This window comes from Mastigoproctus giganteus, chromosome 9 (assembly GCF_048544385.1).
Source record: "Mastigoproctus giganteus isolate SK-2022 chromosome 9, ASM4854438v1, whole genome shotgun sequence".
NCBI classification, from domain to species: domain Eukaryota; kingdom Metazoa; phylum Arthropoda; class Arachnida; order Uropygi; family Thelyphonidae; genus Mastigoproctus; species Mastigoproctus giganteus.
The window spans coordinates 230,742,579-230,767,316 of NC_143583.1; the positions used below are offsets into that span (position 1 = coordinate 230,742,579).

At 40.5% G+C, this 24,738-nt stretch overlaps 1 protein-coding gene across 1 annotated transcript in view; it reads right to left on the reverse strand.

Annotated features, from left to right (window-relative positions):
- Positions 1-24,738, reverse strand: part of LOC150081170 (uncharacterized) — a 51,173-nt gene that overhangs the window by 4,933 nt on the left and 21,502 nt on the right. The window contains exon 4 of the mRNA XM_090380953.1: positions 65-178. Within this exon, the coding sequence (XP_090237079.1) occupies positions 65-178 (114 nt within the window). The remainder of the gene's footprint in view (positions 1-64; positions 179-24,738) is intronic.

Sequence of the window (24,738 nt, forward strand, 5' to 3'; positions counted from 1 at the left end):
CTAAGCAAGAAAACATACATTAAAATTATATCTTTCAGCAGCCATAAAAGCAAAATATACTTACCACGTGTTTGGGATCCTCGTTCGCAGTAACAATTTCATTGTTATCAATAGGATCATATTCACTAACGGCATTAATTAACTGTTGTTCTACTTCTAGACTTACATCTTCAAAAATCTATAAAAATAAATTTTTGATTAAAGTACAAACCAAATGCTGAAATAACACACAAATTCAGACTTTAGAAATAATACTTACAGTGCTGGATTCCATAATTCCAATATCCACCAAATAAGCACAAGCATGAAAGTAGGCAAAAACGAAATGTGCACATTCAGGCCCCCAAAGGTGTTTATATAGGTTATAGACCTACCAATCATCAACTACAATGACCATCAGGTGGTGTAACAGTGCTGGTCAATCATCAACAACTATCACGGTCACGTGATATATCAGCGGTGGTCAACATCAACTGCCCACAGGCAGTTCCAGGAAATGACTCAAAAATCAGCTGGGGATTGATATTCAAATGTTTCTAAATTCTCATGGAAATTATTTTATAAAGGATGTTGCGTTTTTTGACCGTGAAAATTTATTTAGCAATGAAATGTACCCACCATGTGGGTGGAAATTACCAAACGCAATTAAGAGACAAAATATTTGGATTTTTTAAAATTGCCATAAATTACCATTGAATTCGGGTTTCATTCAACATAAAGATTTAAGGATGTGGTTGGATATGGTCACTACAAAGTGTAGTATAATTTTTGTGAAAGGGGAAGAAAAGAAACACATTTTGTCAAAATATACCAATGCATCTGTAATTAATTTAGAAAAAATGGTTGTCCACTCAGTTTGAAACGGTCCCTTATTTATACGATCACAATATTTATTATTGCACTCATATCAACGTGCAATTATTTTTTATTGGCTACAAAACAAATTAAAATAAAGTAAAAAATAAACTATTTAATTAGGAATTGTGTTGTCCCCCAAAGGACTATGACGTCATAAGACTGGTAATACACTGTATGGGGAAGAAAACCTTTCTCTTTGAATTCCAAGAATTACCCCAAAGGATTATGACGTCAATAAGGCTTGTTACGCCGTGTTTGGGGAACAGGTTAAAATATTGGTCATGAATACTTTATGTTCAAATAATACCATTGATTTGTTCATGAATACTTTAATTTATTGCCTAAAAATAACATGTTTAAAATATTGGTCATGAATAATACTTTATGTTCATATAATACCTTTGATTGTTCATGAATAGTTTAAAATAAAAACAACAATTTAAAATTAACATGTTGTTTAAAATAGTCTTCATATTTAAAATATACATCTGTTGCCATCCAGTAGCAAAATTTAAAAAATCACCTTCAAATGCATGGGGGAACAAAATCCTCTCTTGGGATTACACCAAAGGATTATGACGTTTTAAGACTTGTTACACCGTGTTTGGGGAACAGGTTAAAAATATTGTTCATATTGATTTGTTCATGAATACTTTAATTTATTGCCTAAAAATAACATGTTGGTTATGAGTACTTAAAAATACCATTGGTTAAAAATATTGTTCATGAATACTTTAATTATATTCAAATAATACCTTTTATTTGCTCATGAATACTTAAAAAAAACCATTGATTTGCTCATGAATACTTAAAAAAAACCATTGATTTGCTCATGAATACTTAAAAAATACCACTGATTTGCTCATGAATACTTAAAAAATACCATTGATTTGCTCATGAATACTTTAAAAAATACCATAGGTTAAACTACTTTAATTATGTTGAAATAATACCACTGATTTGTTCATGAATACTTTAATTTATTGCCTAAAAATAACGTTTAAAATAGTCTTCTCATTTAAAATTCTTTTAAAAATATACCATCCAGCAGCAAAATAAAAAAAAACACTTTCAAATTCATGGGGGAACAAAACCCTCTCTTTGAATTCCAAGAATTACCTCAAAGGACTATGACGTCATAAGACACTATGCATGTTTTAACAGTGTGCGACGGTGCCGCCGCCTAGCGGCGGGGGTGAGAAGGGGGAGGGTGGAAAACTGCCCATGGTCAGCTAGGTTAAAAGGGTTTCTATGGCAGCGCCACCTGGCGGCGTATGTAGGGAGCGGGAGGGTGGAAGACCACCCGCTGACAAAATCGGTTCAAAATGTTTCGGGGGTAGGGGAGGGGGAAGGTCGCCAGACCATCCGCTGGAAATTGTTCAAAGTGTTTCGATGGCAGCGCCACCTAGTGGTGAGGGGTAGGTCGACGGACCACCCGCTGACAAAATTGGTTCAAAGTGTTTCGGGGTAGGGGAGGGAGGGGGGAAGCAGACCGCGAGCTCGGAGAGGGGAGGGTTGGCGGGGTGGGGGAAGGGAGGATTGACAGACCGCCCCCCCTGGTCAGTTTCGTTCAAAGTGCCCCCACTCCTACTGGCCTCTTTAACGCAAAGTTATTGGACTTCGCCCTTGTAGAGGCCCCATGCTGTACATGTGAAGAGATCGAAACCTGGGAACACATCATGTACGACTGTCCGCAATACGAGGATCTCTCGGGTGCATTCTAATCACGAGTATAAGATACCTCCCCAGAGAGCAAGAGTTTCACCTACTGGATTCAGAGGAGGAATACAGAGCCCTGACCAACTTCGCTCAAGAACTCTTCTCAAGAAGGAGAACGCTAAATGCAATACACTAGGAGTGATGATGATCAGCCAGATAACAAATCAAAACATCCTTTCGGACACACATCGGAATGATAATTATATGGAAGATACTAGCTGTCTTGCCTAGGAATAGCGACGGTGCACTACATACAATGATACGAACGAATACTGGAACCAAGAAACCCTGCTTATGTATCAACAAATATGAGACCTAAGTGAAAATGACAAATGTACTAACCGAAGATAGAGAAACAAAGACATTCAACTTGGACGGGACACCGTCCCACGAGTGACTCTACTACCGGACATGATCTTATGACTACACTGCGACTGCTGCAGCCTCACTGCCATGTAGTCAAGTGGCGATCTTTACCAGCTCCCTTACCTGGTACCTTTTTTTCCTCTCCCCGGCAGGGGGAGGAGGAGATGGTCTTCCTGTCTCCTCCCTCCCCTGCCACCCTGGGGAGGGAGGAGACCTGGTGAGGCATGGGCATGCCTTACTGACCACTTGGGGTTGCCTTCCCTATCGACCCCATACTGCTGTCTTCCCCCTACTCGGACTAATACGCCAGCGTAAACCCCACGCAACTAATCAAAATTAATGATTTCTAAATTGAAAACTGAACCACATTAATCTCTCCTGGCTTTTTCTAAACTTAGGTGTCCCCGTTTTTTTTTTTTTTTTTTTTTTTTTTAGATCCTAGCCACCGAAATCTCAGGAAATTAGGTGGCAGGACCTGCCAGAGTATATATAAGCTACTGGGTTCCTGGTCTGCCCCACGGGGAGCAAGTGGGGAAACGTTGGGCCACAAGTGGGGTTCAGCGGCTAAACGACCAGAAGAACAACGGTACAGGACACTAAACGATCCAAGACCCATACACTTTTAAATCTCTGGCATTTACAGCATACTGTTACACACCACAATGTAAACTACGCGGAGATGGGAGAAACCTCTGGTGCCGCTTGACCCTAAACGCACTTTCACTTATGCCTGGTGGGTCTATGCGGCTAGCACAATGGCACCATCACCGTCCTCCTCCCACACCGGGTGGAAAAGGCCTGGATTCGAATCCCGTCCATGACGCGAGTAACTTTAATGAGCTTTTGTCACTCTGTGGCTGAGTTAGTCGGTCTCAGGCTATTTATTAGGCGCATCGGCAACTATGGCTATAGTGCGCAAAATAGACCAGAGACCACACGCAGTTTACAGACAAAATAAATGGGTAGATGTAATCATTTACGGGTGATCATTCTATTATCATAATTTGCCCGCTTTTTTTTTCTTTTTTTCTTATTATGCCTGGTGACCTCACTCTGGCACCAGAAATTGTAGATTTCTGGTGACAGAGTGAGGTCTAAAGGAATAGTCCTCAGTCTAAAGGAACTTCTGGCGGTACTGGAGAAAATGTTGGAGGAGCAGTTTCCTCGTTTGGATTAGGGTCAGGATGGCTCGCAATTTATAAATAATTCTCATGAATCGGAGCAGTCTGGTAGTGCTGCAGTTCTAGTTTACATGTATCCAATTAAGTTAAATATGTTAGATACTCTTAAGACAAGAGCAAAGGTAACTCTTCCAATGGTTGTTGAGTTGTCCAAAGCCTGGAACAACAGGGAGCGGTTGGTTATTGATCTCAATATAGATAATGAAAAACTTAGAACTACGTTAGATGCTGTAGAAAAAGAGAGGATTGAGAGGGACTCACATCGAATGAGTATGGACTTGGCACACCCAGGGTCCTGAGCTGGATGATCATTCTTCTCTTTCTTGGTGATTCCTTTCTACTTTTCTCTCTCTCTGGGTAACTCGGAATTTTTTTTTTTTTTTTTTTTTTTTTTGGCCGGTGCAGCATAAGCCTCAGACTTCCTTGCACCATATGGCTAATAATAACAATGTGCTTGCAAAGTCTCAGGCACTTGCTTATGCAAGTAGTATGGTTCCCTCAAATGTATTCGTATTCTCATGAATCGGAGCAGTCTGATAGGGCTGCAGTTCTAGTTTACGAAGAACGCATTATTATTGTTAAAGCTGACCAAAATATCTCATGTAAGACAAGTGAGGAGGTTAAGGTGGAGGTGTCAGAGTTTTAAGCCTGAACTCAAAAAAACTTAAAATTAAGTCAATAAGAAATGTTTTGATAGAAACAGTTACACAGAATGACCTAGAAAAACTGAAATCTTTTAGTAAATTCAAATAAATGAATTCATCAGTGGGATTACCTAAGAAACAAAATCCCGCATTAATAGTATATGATATTCATAAGTAAGTGATTCAGATTTTTTAGAGGATATATATATGATAAAAATTTGGCAGAGCACGGTATTTCGGAGGAAAAAATTAAGAGTGTGGTCAAAATTCAGTTTAAGATTAAATTACGTAATGAAAATAACATGAATTGGATTTTGGAGAATCCAAATCAGGAAGATTTTTATGGATCTTGGGGGTAAGGTTTATGGTCATTGGTCTGTCTGCATTTCTTAATAACGTCCCGCTGTTTTAAGTGTTTGAATTATGGACATTTCATCCAAAAACTGTCATCAATCTGAGACCACTTGTTTACAGTGTGTTGATCTGGGCCACTAGATTGAAGATTGCCCTTAAAAGGATTCCCCTGTTGTATGTCCAAATTGCAGGTCTACAGGGTGTCTCAAAAATATTTGTACAAACGTTTAAGGGAGGTAGGTAAAGGAATGTGAATCGCATAGGAACCCATAACCGGAAACGTCACCATAAGTCGGTACACGGCGCTGTTCATCAGTTCGCTAGAGGGAAAATTTCTGGTTTACCCATTCAAGCAGTAGTCGCCGCACGAAGAGCATGCATCGATATACGAACTGTGAGCTGTCAGACATGCACCTAGTGTATAGATTAGCAGAGGGCAATGGACGAGCCGCTCAACGAATTTATGGAGAGCGCTTCCCCGACAGACATGTACCGGACCACCGTTTGTTTGCGCTTGTGCATCAAAATTTGTGCGACTATGGGTCATTTAGAGGTAACAGGAGTAGTGCGGGCAGACCACGTTCGACGCGAACTCCAGCCATGGAAGAAAGTGTGTTGAATGCCGTCCAGAATAATCCTACTACCAGCACACGTGCCGTTGCCTATGCTTTAGGAGTGTCTCGTTGCAGTGTACAGCGTGTCTGGCACGACGATTCCTTACACCCCTTTCATTTCCAAAGGGTTGAGTTACTGCTCCCCCAAGATTATCCTGCACGTGTGGCTTTTGCGCAGTGGTTTCTCCAAGAAACTGTTCAACAAGACTTGAATTTTCCAGCTTATGTTTTGTTCACGGATGAGGCTTATTTCGCAAGGGAAGGCTTATTCAATCAGCACAATGTTCACGTGTGGGCTCACGATAACCCACACGGTATGCGCCCCCATGCGGCACAACATCGCTTCACAATAAATGTGTGAGCAGGTATGGTCGGTGACTGCTTAGTCGGCCCATACCTGTTACCATCCCGCATGAACTCCGCTAAATATCTGATCTTTCTTGAACAAGTTCTACCATGGTTACTTGACGATGTTCCAGCAAATGTGAGATGCAACATTTGGTTTCAACATGACGGGGCGCCTGCCCATTATGGAAGGTGTGTTCGTGACCATTTGAACAGGCGTTTTGGGCGTCGATGGATTGGCCGTGGTGGACCCGTTGCCTGGCCCCCACGCTCACATGATTTATCGAGCCTTGATTTCTTTCTGTGGGGGAGGGCCCCTCAAATCTATCGTGCATGAATCTCCTGTGGAGACGGAAATGGATCTCGTGGTGAGACTCGTCTGTGCTGCTGGTACTGTCAAAGAAACTCCAGGTGTGTTCGACCGTGTCCGCCAATCCATGCTGCGTCGGTGTCACGCATGCACCGCGTCTCATGGTGGAACCTTCGAGCATCTGTTGTAACATCATGAAATGCATCCATCTCGTACTCCATTGTTAATATTATGTCAAATAAATGTTTGCCACTAATGGCAAACATTTGTTTGCCATTAGTGGCAAACATTTCTTGTGTCATTTCTGCTTCTTGTGCCTCTGCTACTACTTTCCCATGACGTTTCCTGTTATGGGTTCCTATGCGATTCGCATTCCTTTAGATGTTACCTACCTCCCCTAAACGTTTGTACCAATATTTTTGAGACACCCTGTATATTTGTTGTTGTTGTTATTGTATATAAATATTACATTAGTGTTAAAACGATACAGAAAATGAATTAAATGAGATCATAGACAATATTTGTAAGTAAATTATATAAAGGTTTATTCATCCGCAAGGAATTCTAAGTGCTGGTACTCCAGAGCATTGCTTGAGAAACGCAATGATAATACTAAGAAACTTATTGAACCTTAGGGATTTTTTTGTTTTTTTTACAGCCTGGACTAATTTTCGTCAAAGTGGGTCAATTCGTCTGCACAAGTGCATCTGTTCAAGGATTGTTTTGAAATTATCTGGGCTGTAAAACTTGAAATAATTAAAGGGAAAACGTTTCCTCCGTGTGAGGTCGACTGCAGTCCCGATTGGAGTAAAAGGCCTAACATCCATTGCTAACAGTTTTGGCATGATTACTTTTTAGTATGTAATGAATGCGCGAATGGACACAAATATACACCGGACATGTAAAATTAGAAAGTTATACTCTCCCAGCATATCTGAGTGATCAAGCAATGGGTTATACATTAGTACACGCGTTTCGATTGACTGTGGTTCGAGTTCGCATGATTACTAACTACGGTGATGTATTGTCTTGTAAATTTCCTTGACCTTATACGGTCGTCCTGGAGGATTTACAGAAAAATTATGTATTATGATTTGGATATCCCTGCGAAATTAAACATAGGACATAAAAGGTAGAAAAAGGTTCCATCAATGACAAGTAGATGGAACGGAATGGAATGAGGAAAGGACTTGGATCATTTCATAAGAGGTGTAATAGCAAGCTGCCGCATATTGGGATGTCCATTCTTCAGAGAGCAGAAAGAATGAGGCATGCACAATCGATTGGAAACATCGTATGTCATTGGAAGACAAAAGGATGACGGAAACGATAACTACAGAAACCAGACGATTGAACCCCCCCCCTTCACCCTGGATGAACTCAGCGTGGCCACTAGTAGGGTCAGAAATAGAAAATGCCCGGGCTTCGATCTTATTGAGCCTGAAATTTTCAAGAAAACCTGGAATACAAGCCGCACCTACTCCTTACACTATACAATAGATGCTTGAAAACAGGACTTTTCCCAACTGCATGGAAAAGAGCAATTTAAAACTAATATTGAAAAATCCTACCAAAAATCCAGAATTTCCGGATTCATATTGACCCATCGCACTGCTCCCAGTGGCAAGCAAATTGTTTAAAATATTACTCCATGCAAGAGTTTTTTATTTTCTGGAGTATATATTTTGCATGCGCTACGAACTGAAACCGATCATCGATCATTATTATTATTATTATTTTTATTATTATTAATATCCATATGATGCAAGGAAGCCTGAGGCTTATGCTGCACCAGGAAAAAAAAAAAAAAAGTTCCCGAGTAACCCTGAAAGTGAGAGAGTGAGAGAGAGAGAGAGAGAGAGAGAGAGAGAGAGAGAGAGAGAGAGAGAGAGAGAGAGAGAGAGAGTCAAAAGTAGAAGGGAATCACCAAGAAAGAGAAGAATGATGATATCCAGCTCAGGACCCTGGGTGTGCCAAGCCCATACTCACCAGATGTGAGCCCCCGGGGTTAATACCAAGGTATTTATACGTACGGACAATTTTAACAGGTTGGTCATTTAATCTTATGTTTGATGGTCTCTGTAAATTTAGGTTGCCTTTAAAGAGCATTTGTTTGGTTTTCGTTACGGCAATCTCCAGTTTGTGGGTTACACACCAAGTATTTAAGTCAAGCAACACATCATTTCCACGTTCTTCCAATTCAAGTCTGGAATTACCATATATGAGAACAACAAGATCGTCTGCATATGCAAGTTTAGAAATACGCTCATGTTCTTTAACCAGCCACCCATCAAGGACCACGTTCCAGCAAACAGAGCCGAGAACGGATCCTTGAGGGCAGCCGCGAGTATCTGGTCTCGATACAGAGCAATACCCAGATGAGACTACAAGGAAGTCAAGGGCTTGCTCAAGACGAAAAATGTGTGGCTGCATATCGGTGCCAAATTGGAAATACGCCGTGAGAAATGTAATTGAAACTGAAGATATCCAATAACTGCTGGGGGCCAGCACGATCGCCAGACTTAAATTCGATCGAACATGTGCGGGATGCCCTTGGGGGTCGCATTGCACGCCGACAGCCAATGTCTCGGTCACTTGGTGAGCTAAAGTCTGCGCTGGTGAAAGAATTGGGAACTGTTGCCACAGAATCTTATAGACCACCTTATATCGAGCCTACTTCACCGCTGTCGTGCCTTTGGAGAGGATTGTACGCCGTATTGATGTCGTGTGACTTCATTTCGAACATTTTGTTTCGACTTCCGTAATCGAACCCTCTTGGCAATTCTCATACAACCCCTATAAATGTCCCTTATACCTGTCCAAAGTTTTTCTGTCTCCTCATTTCATTGTTATTTTATGGTACACCGCCATATCAAATTTTGTCTGGCTTCTTTGCAAGAGGAACGGGTTTAACGACATTTTCTCTGCGTTCTGTTAATTTTGCCGAGTAGTGTATTTATGTATGCCGATGATTTTACTATACCTTGCAGTTCACAAAATATTTATGCCATTGAAAGACAGCTACAATTTATTTCCATAAATAAATTAGAAATTTATTTATGGAAATAAATAAATTTCTAATTTCTCTAATTTCTAATAAATTAGAAATTTATTTATGGAAATAAATATCGTATAATAAATATCGTTTAGAATGGATATCGTATATGAGAACAAAAAATAGTTGCAGTTCACTTCTGCAATATAAGCAAGCCGTATCCAGAAATGGATCTTCGGCTAAAGAATCGTCTGATCTCTCTCTCACCAGTAGTCTTCGTTTCCTAGAATTAATGATTGTCAGCAAACTCAGCTTTGTCCCACATATAACATACCTCCGAACTGTGCCAAGAAGCTTAACTTGTTAAGGTCCATTTCTGCCATGACATGGGGTATAGTCTCCTACATGCAGATGTAGGAGACTATATCCCACATCTCCTACATCCGTGCCCTTATGAGGTCTCATCTGGATTATGGTGCTGTTGTCTGACTGGGATAGGAAAAGTGCGCTGATTAGACTTAATACCATTCAACACAGTGCCCTTCTCACTGCTCTAGGAGCGTTTAGAACATCCCCTCTCCAAAGTCTTTATGTAGAGTCTCCACTTTACTTTAGAAGGAAAATGCTGATCCTTAATTATGCAACCAAAATTCAGTCTTCCAGCCTTAGAAGGAAAATGCTGCTCCTTAATTATGAAACCAAAATTCAATCTTTCAGCAAAATTCAATCTTCGATCGTCGCTTTTAAACTCTGAATGAACGGCGTTCTACAACAGCAAACCGACTGAAAATAGACCCACTGGTTATTGTTATTTGTTATTTTGGTTTTTAGGAGCATTAGCAACTAAGGCCATATTGCTCCGGGAATATACGGTGGTCATTCCCTGACCTTTCCGCATCCTCCGTATTTGGTGGTGACGGGCTCGAACCCCGGTCTATTCAAGAAGCGTGTGCTACGCACTGCTGCTCCTTCCCACCTGGCTACGGAGGCGCCAGACCCACTGGTATTCGACTAAAAGATTTATTGCATACCTGGAACATTCAATTTAGAAATATACTCAAGAGACCGATGTACCTGATCCGCCCTAGTCTGTAAATCTCCCTCGCTGTGATACTATTTTCAGCAATGCGGAAAGAAATCCCTGGAAAATGAAAGTATTAATCAACGACGTAAAGGCCATGCCCTCAACAATACTCAAAGCTGCGTAAATATATACAGATGGTTCGAAAACAGACACTGCCTTTGGTGCAGTGGACGTCTCGTCTTCTTTTACAGTTTAAATATCACTACTAGTTGAATGTACCAGTTATACTACAGAATTACACGCAATAAAATTATTCTTAGAAAGTATTAACACTTTCCACAATGCTAGCAGTGTAATATATATCGATTCCATGAGTGCGTCTCCAGTCTCGATTCCAGTCTGCATTAAACAATAAATTTTCAATATCGCATCCCATCATAAACATTTACGAAGAAGGAAAATTACTAACTTAAAAATACTCCTTAAAAATCCTGGCAAGCCCACTTCTGACTCATCATCGTATCGTCCCATTGCCTTGCTTCCTGTTCTGGGCAAGGCTTTGGAGAAGATTATTGCTTCCAGACTTCAAACTGCATATAACTCCAAGCGTCTGTCATCACCAGTTCAGTTTGGTTTGACCCGTGGAAAAGGTACTGAAGATGCTATTGCCTCCTTATATGTCTTTCAACAGGAATCTACTACGAAATACTTGCTCAGCCTCTTTGTGGACTTCAAAGGGGCCTTTGACACCTTATGGTGGCAAAGTGCCCTTGAGAGGTTCCAGGAGGTTGGAGTTTCTTTTCCCTTATATAATCTGCTAGAAAGTTACTTCTCGTCTAGATCATTGATTGTCAAGAGCGGCTCTGTTCAAGTTGTCAGGAATGTGACTCGTGGCTGCCCACAAGGGTCAATAGACCCTTGTGGGCAGACCCTTGAGACCCTTGTGTTGGAACCTAGTTTTTGATACTTGGTTGTCTAAAAGTTTTTTGGATACATCCATGATAGCATACGCTGATGATGTCACAATCCTGATCAATGGCAACTCACGCAACTTAAGGAATTATCTGAATGGTCAGACTTGCATATGCTACAAGTTTCAACAACTAAGACTTCACAGATGCTGCTAAAAAGCAAGCTAGATAAAGCGCATCCTCCTGTGATTAGATATAAAGGGGATCCAATCAATACACCTCGACCACTAAGTACCTAGGAATTATGCTTGACGACTCCTTCAGTTTTATTTCACATGCGAAATATGCTAAAGTAAATGTAAGTTTTTTCTTTCTAAGCTTAGAAAGAAATGAGTGGGGTCTTAAGGGCCATACACTACGCCTATATTATAATTGTGTTTTTTTTTCTCTACTCACTTATGTAAAGAAACTCTGAAACCCCAAGCTCCAGCTCGGGGTTTCAGAGTTTCTTTACTTCTCGTGCTTCTGAAACCCCAAGCTCCAGCTTGGGGTTTCAGAACCACAAAATCTGCTCTCAATACACAGCTCGTCCAGGCTCAGCGAGCAGCTCTACTAATGACGACAAGGCTGCAGGACTACGTCCACTGTGGCGCTTCAGGTTTTAACATAATTGCCCACACATTATGAGGTACAGTATAAGTATTTAAACTACCATCTTAAAAAAGGGTCATACAATTTCTCCAGAAGTCTAGATGATGTCGAACTTGACCTTTCTGTGTCCATTTGCTCTGAACAAAAGCGCGTCGGCTCCATCTTGGTAAAGAAATGGCAGGAAGAATGGAACACCTCAGAGCTTGGGAAGGTTACAATAGACTTTATTCCTACTTTGTCGGAATTCAAGAAGGATCTACTTTGGTTCTCTCCTAGACTTTATGGATGCTTTTTTGTAACAGGACATGGGAGTTTGAACTCCAAACTCTTCAAATTAGGTTTATCTTTTGTCTATATATCTGGGTAGATATATGCAGTGTATGCTTTATAAACTTGTTAATATATGTACATAATGTGTGATGATGTTTTGTAGCTTCAGTGCTGAAAGCTTCTAATTTGAATTGTTGTTGGTTTCTTGAGTTTTTTCTGTTGGTGGGAGCTATTATGTTGGCTAGGTTTGGTGAATTGGTTGCAGAAGTAATTAACTTTGCAAGAAGCATGACTCCAGACTCGTTGATCATCTGTAGCAGAGGCTTTGTTTTTAGGTTTTTATAAAGCTGTTGCCTGGATATTGTACGGGGAAAACGAAGTTTATTGTTCAGTCATCTATATATACAGGGTGATTCACTACCAGTGCGACAAACTTGCAGGAGGTATAGGGGGGCACAAAGACGAATCGGAATCACATAGCATTGCAGGGTCCGAAATGCCTTCGCCATGCGGTAGAGGACGTTGAACGGGAGGTCGCGTGAACCGCGATCCCGCTGGAAGTCAGCATTTGCGAACCGTTTCTGTTGAAGAAACCAAGTAGCAAAAGTCCTCCGGAGTGGATAATCCGCAGGCTCCAATGATTGGACGCGTTGCACATGGTATGAACTCATTTGGTTTGTTGACAGTATCCTCCATACAGTGGATTGGGAAATACCCAATCGTTGACCTATCGCTCGAGTACTCGTACTCGGATTGCCTTCTGCAAGACGCAGGACATTCTCCTCATTGTCTGGCGTCCTCGTCGTTCGCTCTCGATTCATGGGACCTTTCGTGAAACAACCAGTCTCCCGTAACCTTCTGTGCACACGTGCGAAAATCGTATGATGAGGCGCACGCCTGTGCGCGAAACGTTCCTGGTACAAGCGCAGAGCGGCGCGCCCGTTACAGTCCGCAGCTCCATACGCGAGGTGCATGTCGACCAGTTCAACGGTTGAATACTCGTCCATCCTACTGCCTCGGGAACCGGTTCGCAAATGCTGACTTCCAGCGGGATCGCTGTTCACGCGACCTCCCGTTCAACGTCCTCTACCGCATGACGAAGGCATTTCGGACCCTGCAATGCTATGTGATTCCGACTCGTCTTTGTGCCCCCTACACCTCCTGCAAGTTTGTCGCACTGGTAGATATTTGAGTTAAGTTAATGGTAGTAAGTTATAATGCATAAATTGATATGAAAGCTAGTAAGATAGCTTCTCAAGAAAAACCAAAAACCTATGCGGGTACCCAACGTAACCTGGAAAAAATATATATGTATGCCAAAAACAAAGCAAGGAAAATCTTACATAACAATAATATAAAATAAGCAAAAAATGTATAATTAAAATGTTAATTATAGGCGATAAGATACATTGAAAGGGACTTTTTCGAGGGCTAACCCTTTCGATGTATCAACCATAATTAACGAGCTATCCGTTTCTGTAGTCATCCCGTTCTGTAGTCAGACTGTAATTATATTAGAAATAAAATTATAAATTAGATATAAAATAACTATCATATTACCTTTTTACATACTTGGATATATATATATATATATTTTTTTTTTTTTTTTTTAATGGAGAGTCTTTCTGCTGATGCTATTTACTGTTGTTAGTGGTTATGGATATGGCTTTCGCTTAGTGATTACCTTGAATCTATCTTGAATCTTTTTCTGGGATTGTTAAGGTATATTTGCTATCCTCCTTTTCTTCAATGTGCTTTGAACTTGAAGAGGATTTTTGCTGATGCTGTAAAGGGACTCTGTGTTAACTTGAACTGAAGAATTGCTGTCTTCATCTTGCATTTTGCTTTGAAGTTCCTAAGTGATGGGTCTTTTGGTTTGGAGCTTGTTTTATGGACATCACGGGATAAGTCTCTCATTGTTCTGGTAGTGTAAATTGATCCTGCTACAATCTTGGACTGATGTAAACCATTTTTATCTAATTGCATCTTGTTTTGAACGACTTATGTGATTGATTTTGGTACTTGTTTTGTGGACACTGGGATGTCTCTCACTGTTCAAATCGTTGATCCTGATAGGGATGAACTTTGTGGGATAGATTTCTCTCACTGCAGACTGATGAAGATCTTCGCTGTTTGACTCCCTGTTGGAATGGGATGCTTCCAGGATACCTTCTTCCAAGGAATTGCTTGAAGAGAATTCCTCCACTTCCTTTTATTTCTTTATTTTTTTTACTTCTATTTTCTGCTTCCCTGGTGGATTCCTCTGTCTGGTCCTCCTCTTCTCTATTGTTTCCTTCCCTTACCATCCCAGAACTCCTACTATTTTCATTTTACCCTTTTCTCATTATTCCGATCCATACTGGGACATGGTCCTGGTATGAATCAGCGAGATGATAGTTCCTGGCCTCCTCCACGTGGCTAGGGTGGGACGTTGTGACCAGGTGTTCCCGCTTCCCATCTGCTAAGAGCCAAGCACCGGCCGAAATTACTACGACACAACATATCACAATACCTATATATCCAATACACTACATACAAATGGCCGGTTTTGGCGCAAGCTTCAACACAAGAAGTACAATAGCGGATAATGGGGAAAATCTTGGGGTTCACAACAACAACAACACATGAATATATGAATGTCCCCTGCTTTCCCGATGGTTCTCAGTCGATCCTCTCACTGGGAAGGGCAGCGATCTTTCTAATTTTCAGAAAGTTGTCTTTCGTGGAGCAGTTTAGCAGTAGTCACAATTAATAAAGCAAAGGAAATCACGGTTGTGTTCAAAGTAACCTTCATAAAAGAATGCAACGCGTAATGAAAGGACAATGCAGCTATAAAAAGAAGAAATGCGGCACAAAGTCGGTACTCCAAGAACAAGATCGCAGGAATTTAGAATGAATTGTGCGTCCGAACAAAAGATTCAGTGTGCAGAAAATGAGGAAAAGTTCGATTAAGCAAAGAACTATGCGGCGAGAGTTGCAGAATCTGGGACATCGTAGTCGTGTGCCTAATTTTTCCTCTAAAAAAGCGAAAGATTCGATTGTAGTGGCACCGCCCAACGCCAAGTCTGGACTGGGGAACAGTAACGAGTCTCAACTTACACATTTTTGCACCAATGGAGGAAGGCCCACCCTCTGTGGTGTGGACCTCATGAAACCCATGCATACAGAGTCCACCTTTCAAACGGCTGGAAGTGGTATCATAGTATGCCATCAGCAGGTCATTTTACCTCCACTGAATATCTTTTTGTCGTATCGGAAGAATTTCATCCTGCAGCGATTCAATTTTACCCGCATTGCGATGGGTTCTTTCAATATCACAACGCAACTATCCATAGCGCAAAAGTTTATCTGAATGGGTCGAGGAATTTCCAAGATTTCCAAAATGTACCCTGGCCGCCTAATTCTTCAAATATGAATGCAATTGAGAATGTTTAGATATGTGAAAAGGGCAGTTTGGGTTCGCAGTTTTCTACTTACCACAATACTGCATCTGACAAATATCGTCGTGGAAAAATGATAAAATCTGAGGCTAGACTTTCTCACACGCTTAATGAAATTCATGCCACGACTTGTACTGGCTACAATTCGGGCAAATGGTGGCCATTATAGAACACATTAAAAGAATTGTTCTAATGGAATTAGTCGGATCAATTTAAATGTATTCAAAAGTGTTTCTAACGGCTTTATGACATGCTGACAAACATCGAAACAAATCAGAACAAATAAATCAGAGATTTATTGAGTTGGAAAAGATTGAGACAGAAAATTAATGTAACATAGCTTACTGAATAAGGAAATGTAACAGGGTAGTGTGAAAAGATTTTGAGCAATAAGACCAAAAAGAAGAATCCCAAAGAATATAGAGAATAATCGGAACAGTAGGAAAAGTATTTCAAAAAAGAACTGAATAGTTTGAATAAGTTGAAGGAAGAATTAATAATACGATATTAATTTCTGATTAAAACAGAAAGCAGGTCACATTACAAACTTGTAAATATGACAGGACCTTGGCTTGTTTTTTCTACAAGCTTTCTTTGCACTAAATAAGTAAAAAAAAACATGAACTTATTAACATTCTTTTAAAAAAGAATAAACGAATTTACAGAGTTAGTAAACAATTTATAATTCAACCTACACATTATAAGAGCAAACAACTGAACTGTGTTTCTGAATTAATCGAATATGAACAGAAAATGTCCTTTCTGAATGTGAAAAACTTTTCATATACATAAATTCTATTACACCACGAATTGTTAATGAACAGAAGATAAGTCAAATGCCATGTTTACTGAGATCTTTGGGAGTAACTTTTAAGCGAGGAATTTTAAAAATTTCTATCAACAAAGTTGAAGATGGTAAGGAATCAGAACAGCGCCCGTCCGTCGTATTACTGCAGCGAATTCTGCTTCTGCATGATTTTATTAAAATCATTGGTTTTTGTACCTGTTAGGAGTGGATATGATTAGGTAGTACTAAGCATGATTAAGTAGTACTAAGCTTAATTTGTTGTAGAGTTTTCGCATCCATTCTAAGCTTTCTTGGATCTTTATTAACGAAGTTAAATTTGGCTTGGTATTTTTCGTAAAAAAAGGAGGAGAAGTCGAGGCACACGCAAACGTTGTTGAACTGGAATCAAATTGTATTCGTCAGATGAGTGAAGTTGTCCTATCTGTTTTTATCAAAATGCAAGGAGTTTAAAGAATAAATCGGCTTGCTTAATTGATCTTCTGACGTTGAATTATTTTAATTGTCGGTACCAAAACATGACTGGCTGAGGAGTCCGATTTTCAAGATCTTACTTTTTGCTATCCGTTTATTGTGTTTGTACGAAACCAGGTGGGAGAGTTTCTTTCTCGATTTCAGATAACTGTCAGATATATTAAGATAATAAAATAGAAGCTTTGGCCGTAGCAATTAGAGTATTGGTATATTTAGCTCTGCCAAAAACCAACCTACAGTTGCTCAAAATCAAATTGATAAATTGGTTTCTGCAAATTTATTGTAAATCTAAGTACTGCTAAGGGCAATTTTAATATTTCCTACTCGAAGTATCCGAAAGATTAAAATTGGAACGTTTTTACTGAATGCATTTGGCTTAATCAATATGATGGATCCTATTTTTTAATGGTCTTCTTTGGCTGAAATTACTTTTTATTGAGATAATCATGTTATATTTTTCATTAAATTATTTCACGCTAAGGTGAAGTCCGAAAAATTCTATCAATAGGGAAATTAGCTAAAAGCTTCCATAATATGTATACGGAACTTGGGTTCTAGGTTATCATCATAGAAATCTGATATTATTGTAGCTCTCAGACGAGTAGAAATTTGAAAAAGGCTGTCCTGGGTAATTCAGGGACCCAATTCCAACACCCTACTTTGGTCTGTGCTTTGACAAGACCTGGGCTAGCCTGGGATGGCTAGCCCAGGATCAAGCGACTAGGGGATTTCGCCCAAAGAGGGAGCTCTGGGGTTGATACCATATCACCATACTCGGAAAGACAACGTTCAGAATGATTGAGGAGTGGATTCACTCCTAAGCGCATTTATTGCTTACCAAATTGTGGGCGTCCCTTTGTTCTCAATGGCGGCTAAGGAGCCCTAGCATTGAAACAAAAAAATAAATAAATAAAATAATTAATTCTAATCACGTACATTGTTCTTCTGGAACAATGTACGTGATTATATTGTCACCCAGCAAAGAGACAGAGATCTGAAAACATCAGGTTGTTGTCGTTGTGTAGCATTTTTGGCCCATCAGAAACTTTGGCCATATTGTGCCGTATATACTGAGTGATCACTGAATTATGACCACCCCTATGGAAACTGAATGCGATCCGTTGACCACGTGAGGTACGAGAGTGCGGAGTTAGTCGACCTACGTAGCATAGATAAGGTGTCAGTGGTTCAGTATGTAGTAAAATTCCTAGCGTGACTCAAAATTTTTGAAAAAGTAATTCAACCAATAATTTCCCAGCATTGCTTTGCACACAGTCCCGAGTACCTGCATACCGTTCTACAAAGGAGATCGACAACTACCAATCCTCTTGATATCCTCTTCAGAATTCAGCGCACCCTTAACACAGATCACAGATTGATATCGTATTCCTGGACATTAAATCGGCTTATGACAAAATACACCTCCCAGCTCTTTTTACCTTCTGAAACACTACTTCGGCCTGGCAGATACCTTACTTCAAATTTTGAAGTCTATTTTACTTCCTAGACACCTGTCTGTGACCCACAATGACTTTCAGGTAACTATTGACATCTCAAGAGGCATCCCGCAAGGAAGCGTACTGTTAGCTGTCCTTTTTGCAGCAGTTTTGGAGCCTTTCCTTGCTCAGAATCCGAACTTTGTCTCTTATGCCGACGATCTGAAGTTCTACGTGAGCTCAGATCATAATCATCAGATTCATGATATCAACCAACAAGCTTCTACGCAGATATTGAACTTGGTAAATTATCTTGCCACAATTGGGCTGCATCCGAGCCCTTCCAAATCAGCGCAACTGACGATAACCAAGAAGAGAGTAAAAAACGATATCCAAATCTTTGTTAGTGGGAAACCGGTGCAAAAAGTGACCTCTCATACTGACCTTGGCCTCACCTGGGATGTTGGCTCACATTTCAGCTTCACTTTGTCAGGATGAGGCAGAAGACGTACGCGGCTCTTTGGGCAGTGCGTCAAGAGCTCGTTGGTGTGCACCAGCAGCGCGTTTGTTCGGCACATCCTGAGGTGTATTACGCCGATTCCTCTCTACGCATCAGAAATTTGGTCATCTGCCTCATACCTTCAGAAGTATCTCAGTTTAGAGTACTGGTTGCTTAGATGGATGAACAGGGTGGTAGGCCACCCCTAACTATCTCCAGATCGATCCCACATGCAAATCGGGCACCACCCCCTGGAGACATATCATCATGACAAAAAATGTCGTCACGCTTGCACGGCTTATAACGAGGCGAATTGATGCTCCATCGGTATCCACATTAATCTCTGGCCCGAGGAGGGCCAGAGATTAATGTGGGAAACAGAGGGAAACAGGAGAGCACCCCGTCTCCTGTTTCCCTCTGCGTCTTATGCTGTCAAGCATTGATTCCCTGAGGAACATGTTTCCAGCAATTGTCTTCGGATCTTCAATAAATTTAGGATCCACCCTGATAGGTTCTGTGAAGATAAGCTCTACAGGAAGGAACTCCTCAAGAACTGCTACCAGATAATGAATCTATGATACTCACCTGCTCCTGGACATGACTGACTGTTTTTTTTTTTTTTTTTTTTTTTTAAACTTGCCTATTTGTATATGACAAAGACTTTGTCTTCATGCAATCATATATTTTGTATTTTACTGTATATTTTGTATATTTAATCCTGTAAAAGTCTCGGGTCAAGCACGCATGTACTCTTGTTTATTGTACATTGTGTTCCTCGCACCTTAGTCTGTAAATATTCACACCCTTTCTGGCACAGAGCTGTCCCGGGGTGACCGAAGGTTTCTTGGGATATAAACTGATAATAATAATAAAAGGAAGGATTTATCGGACTTTGATAAAAGACAGATTGTGGGTGCTCGACGAGCTGGTGCCTTGATTTCCCAAACGGCTGAACTGGTGGGGTGTTCGAGAGCTGCCATAGTTAAAGTGTACCACGATTGGTGTCAAAATGGTGAAGCACCGATCCGACGGCCAAACTGCATGCAAGTTGGACGTTAGAAGACTGGAAGGTGTGCTGGTCGGATGAGTCAAGTTATTTACTCCACAGCGTGGATGGTCGTGTACGGATTTGGCGTCAACAACATGAGCCTCTTGATCCATCATGCATCGTATCAAAAGTGTAGACCGATGGAGGCGGTTGTATGGTGTGGGTCATGTTTCACTGGCAGGACCTTGGACCCCTCGTGCATGTGGAACAACGTATCAGTAGTCTCCGCTATCGTCAACTGCTTGCTGACTGTGTACACCCCGCTATTTTATACTTTTTCCCGGATGGCGATGGTGTCTTTCAAGATGACAATTCGCCGAGCCATCTGGCACTTGTTGTATAGGAATAGTTTGAGGAACACAGTTCTGATTTCCAGCATATCGATTGGCCTCGGAACTCCACCAATATCAATCCCATAGAGCACTTGGGGGACACTATGGAAAGGCATACCAGGCGTCTGGATACACTAATCACCTCCATACCTGCATTGATGGCCGCATTACACACAGCTTGGTTGACTATACCTCCCGAACGCTTCCGACATTTATTGAATCAATGCCACGTTGGATAGCTGCTGTACTGAGGGCAAAAGGAGGACTTACGAAGTATTAAGTAGGTGGTCATAATTCAGTGATCATTCAATGTATAACATGCCTGTAACTTCCTTGTGTTCTGTGGTCGATTTGCTGTTTGCTGGATGAAAATAAACACCATGCTGCCCTCATCTGAGCGCCCTCGTGGGAGCATAATTGGCAGATTCTCGTCCTTCCCCCCCCCCCCCTGCCGGGTAGAAAAGACCTGAATTCGAGTCTCGTCGATGAAGTGAGGAATTTTTATGGGCCTTTTACACAACGTGTCTGAGTTAGTCGGTCTCAGACGAGGGGCAGCATGGTTTTTTATCCCGGAAACTCGAGTTTTTTGTCTAGCAAACAGAATATCAACCACAGAACACAGCGCAATTTATGGACAGTATACACGGAGCAATATGACCTTAGCCGCTGATGCTCCTAAAACCCCACAACAACAACAACCCTGAGACCGAATAACTCAGTCACGTTTTGAAAAACAGAACTTTTTTCAAAGAACTTTTTCCACAAAAATTCCTCGCGTTTTTGACGGAATTCGAACTCGGGACTTTTTCACCCGGTGTGGGGAGGACGGTGACTATATCGACTGTGATATCATGCATGGATGCCTGGATTCCTGATTATTCATTCCACCAGTGAAAGGCCCATAGGGACAATCCCTCTTTCATTACTCAGAAAGGTTTGGAAAGGCCTGACGTTGCGGAGTGGTCAGGAGTGAGAGTGCAGTAGCACACAGGCTTTTGTGATTGCTAAATACAATTGACGATTATATTCAAGATTGATTTAAACGCCTCTTACCCGGTGGTGGTGCTGGGGTATAAACAAGAAACAAGGTTTGCAGTCTCTCTCCTAAATCTGTTAAACGACTGCGTTTTGGAGACAATCTTGTTAAAAGAGAAAGTAACAAATACTTAGAACAGCTCCTCCAACTACCCCTGTTGGTGAAATGCCAATTGCAGCAACACCTCACAAGACATCGAACTCATTCCATTATCAAAATGTAATCTTTTGGACCGCAGAGTAGGAAACCTGTTCTAAACTACGAACACCAGGAGCGACAACTGCAAATATTTCGCTGGTTCCTCTACATCCATTATAGCGTACCTGTCGAAAGGTTGGACTCTTTCTCACAGGCATAATGAGTGAATGAATGCGTTGTTTCATCGAGCTGTAACTGTAATTAATGGTTAAATTCCCCGAAGAATCAAAGTGAATGTTGCATTTAATGACCTTTTTGAATAACAGATGGCGGTACCAGCCTTACCTGGGTATTGCAATTCAAACAGAATCAAAGTATCCTTTTAAATTTTTAAACAGTATTGTTTAAAAATTTAAAATGACAGTTCATATAGCCGCATTGTCCAGTTACTCCAATATAAACCCAAAAAATGCAAGGTTAACGGCATTCTCAGCTTTTTTTTTTTTTTTTTTTTTTGTGGTACCAGAACTTGTTATAAAGTAGTTCTTTACTTCCTTGTAATTCAAATTTTGTAGAAACACCAATTAAACATTTAACATGTTGATGTGCTACCAATATGTTAATATTCATTTATTTGAATATATAAAAGAAGCAAATTTTATCCATCACGTTCTCCATTAAAACCCAGTTGTCTTGGGATTTTACATAGAGAATGGTTTGATTATAAACAACATGACGAGCAAAATTAAATTAAATTAAATTTGACAAATTTAAGATTGGTAGAAAACAGAGTATTAAAGAATGAAAATATTAGCAGCATGATATTAAATGTTTGGCTATCGGAAAGAGCATTTATACAGAAGGTGAATATTAACGTACAAAATATTAATGTACAATTTTATTACCCTTATGGTTTGTACTGAGACAGGGGCTGTCTCAGTACAAACCACAAGGGTAATAAAATAAATAAAAATAATAATATTAAAGAATAAATTACGATCATAGAGCACTTTAGGGCTATAAGCCTCGAGTTGCGAAATAATTAACTAACATATAAGTTAGTGCAATGCATCATTTCTACACGCAGCCAACTACTAAGTAACTAGGAAATGGCATCATTTAAGTATATCTCATATTGTGAATACCTTCAGGAGTTACCATGATATTGCACTACCTCGAATAAGTAACACTTCACCAATGGAGAAGACTACTGTTATTTATCCTATGTATTATATTGTGGAGTTATACTTCGTAACTAGGTTGTCATCATTGCATCACCAGGGTACCTGTCCACCCACCGATGAAGAGCCAACAAGCTCCGAACCGGTGCCGTCTGGGTGGTGGTATCCGCAGAGAATAAGTAACATTAGTCTTCTCTATTAGTGAAGCGTTACATTCGAGGTAGTGCAATATCATCGTAACTCATTGCGAGGTATTCACAATATGAGATTAATTTAAATGATACCATTTCCTTGTTACTTAGTAGTTGGCTGCGTGTAGAAATGATGCATCATTTCTACACGCATTTGCATCATTTCTTGGATCATTTCGCGTAGAAATGATGCACTTGCATCATTTCTACACGCACATGCGCTTGCATCATTTCTACACACGTCAGAATAAATTACATAAGTCGAAAAGGCGTAAAATACGAGAGTTATCAGAGGCCATCAGAGAATGGTATATTGAACGTTGCAAAGCTCTCTCTTCAATATTTCCAATCATTACCAACTTTGTCGAGGTCTGCATCGATTTGTTGAGCAAGATCAGGCATGTTTTTTGTTTCGAATGAATCAATCCATTAGATGGAATCTTTTGCTGATTGGAGAGAGGGGGGGATGGGGTCTCCTTCAAACCTGGGAGGGCAGTTTCCCATCAATTTGCAGCAGAAATAGTTCCTGTGATCATTTTGATAGTTGTAGCCCACCAAATTTCCTTAAATTTTAGTCGATGGTCACGGAATTCGAAGCACCGAGGTTAAGGTGTTTGCTCTAGAAGTCACACTGAGTGAGCTTCTTTTCGCCGTCCACCTTAGTAGCCAGCCCTCTTGGGTTAGGCGTATCTTGAAGTTTTTGAGTCTTGAAATTTTTACTTCGTTTCTGGAAAGGAAAGTCATTTTTATTGTCGTGTTTTTTTAATAATCAATTAACTTACCCACTACGTCATTTTGCACTATTCTTGCTTCCACGGGTGAGAATGGACCTGGGTGAAAAGACATAACTGAGCACTAAAAGGCGTCTAAAATGCAGGGCCGTGCAAAGGTACTTTAAAGCAAGGATGCAAACTGGATTAAGGACCTCCTTTATTTATGTTAAGATTTTGATGGCCTCTCGATTGGATCTCTCTCCTAGATCGGGCGCCCTGGTGCGGCGCATCCAATGCACCCGGCGCATCCAATGCATATTTTCACGGCCCTGCTAAAATGGATTGTATGAGAGCAAACATATATTAATAGAGCCGGTTGATTCCGATAGTAATTATGTGACACATCCTAATATAACTTATGCTAAAAAGAATGAAAATCATCTGCTCTCAACCAGTTGTACCGTCATTATTATTATTATTATTCCATTTATTGCATATGCTTCACCCCTGAACAGCCTTCAGCTAGGAGGGTGCCTATATACATTTGTACATTATAACTTAGACAGCAGACATAGAAGTCGTACATAAATTACGCATATACAAACATTAGTTTCTATACAATAATACTACAAATAACATCCAATACGAACAAATAAAGCACATACACATATATAGAGTAACACACCAAATTAATTCTTCAGAAAAGTAGAGTTCAACGAAGATTCCATCCTGAAGGAGACAATCAGGAAACTTCTACAGTTGTATGTGGTGGTACATGTTCTGTATCTTCTCAGATCTGTACGCTTTCTCATCACAAAACTTGTGTGGATCAATCTTCAGGGTGTTGTAAGGTTGGAGAACGTCAGACGGAAAAAATTCTCCTAAGCGTTGTTAAATTCTGTAATAAGCTTCTTAGGGAAATCCCCCCGTTATTGCAAAGGACACGGGCCTACAACAAGATTGTGGACATTTGGGGCGTCAAGACGATCAGAGAGGAGTTGGCAGAGGTTCCCCATATTTCCTGCAATGAGCAACTGATTCCAAGGGGTGCAACCAAGATTAACATATATGATTGATTTCGAGATGGTGAAAGGGTGGCCATTACCACGGTTCAACCACCTTAAAATCCAGTACTCGATACCCATGAATTTTTTGATGTTAGTGAGGGAAGCAGAGGACCAGATCGTCGAGGCATATGTGGGA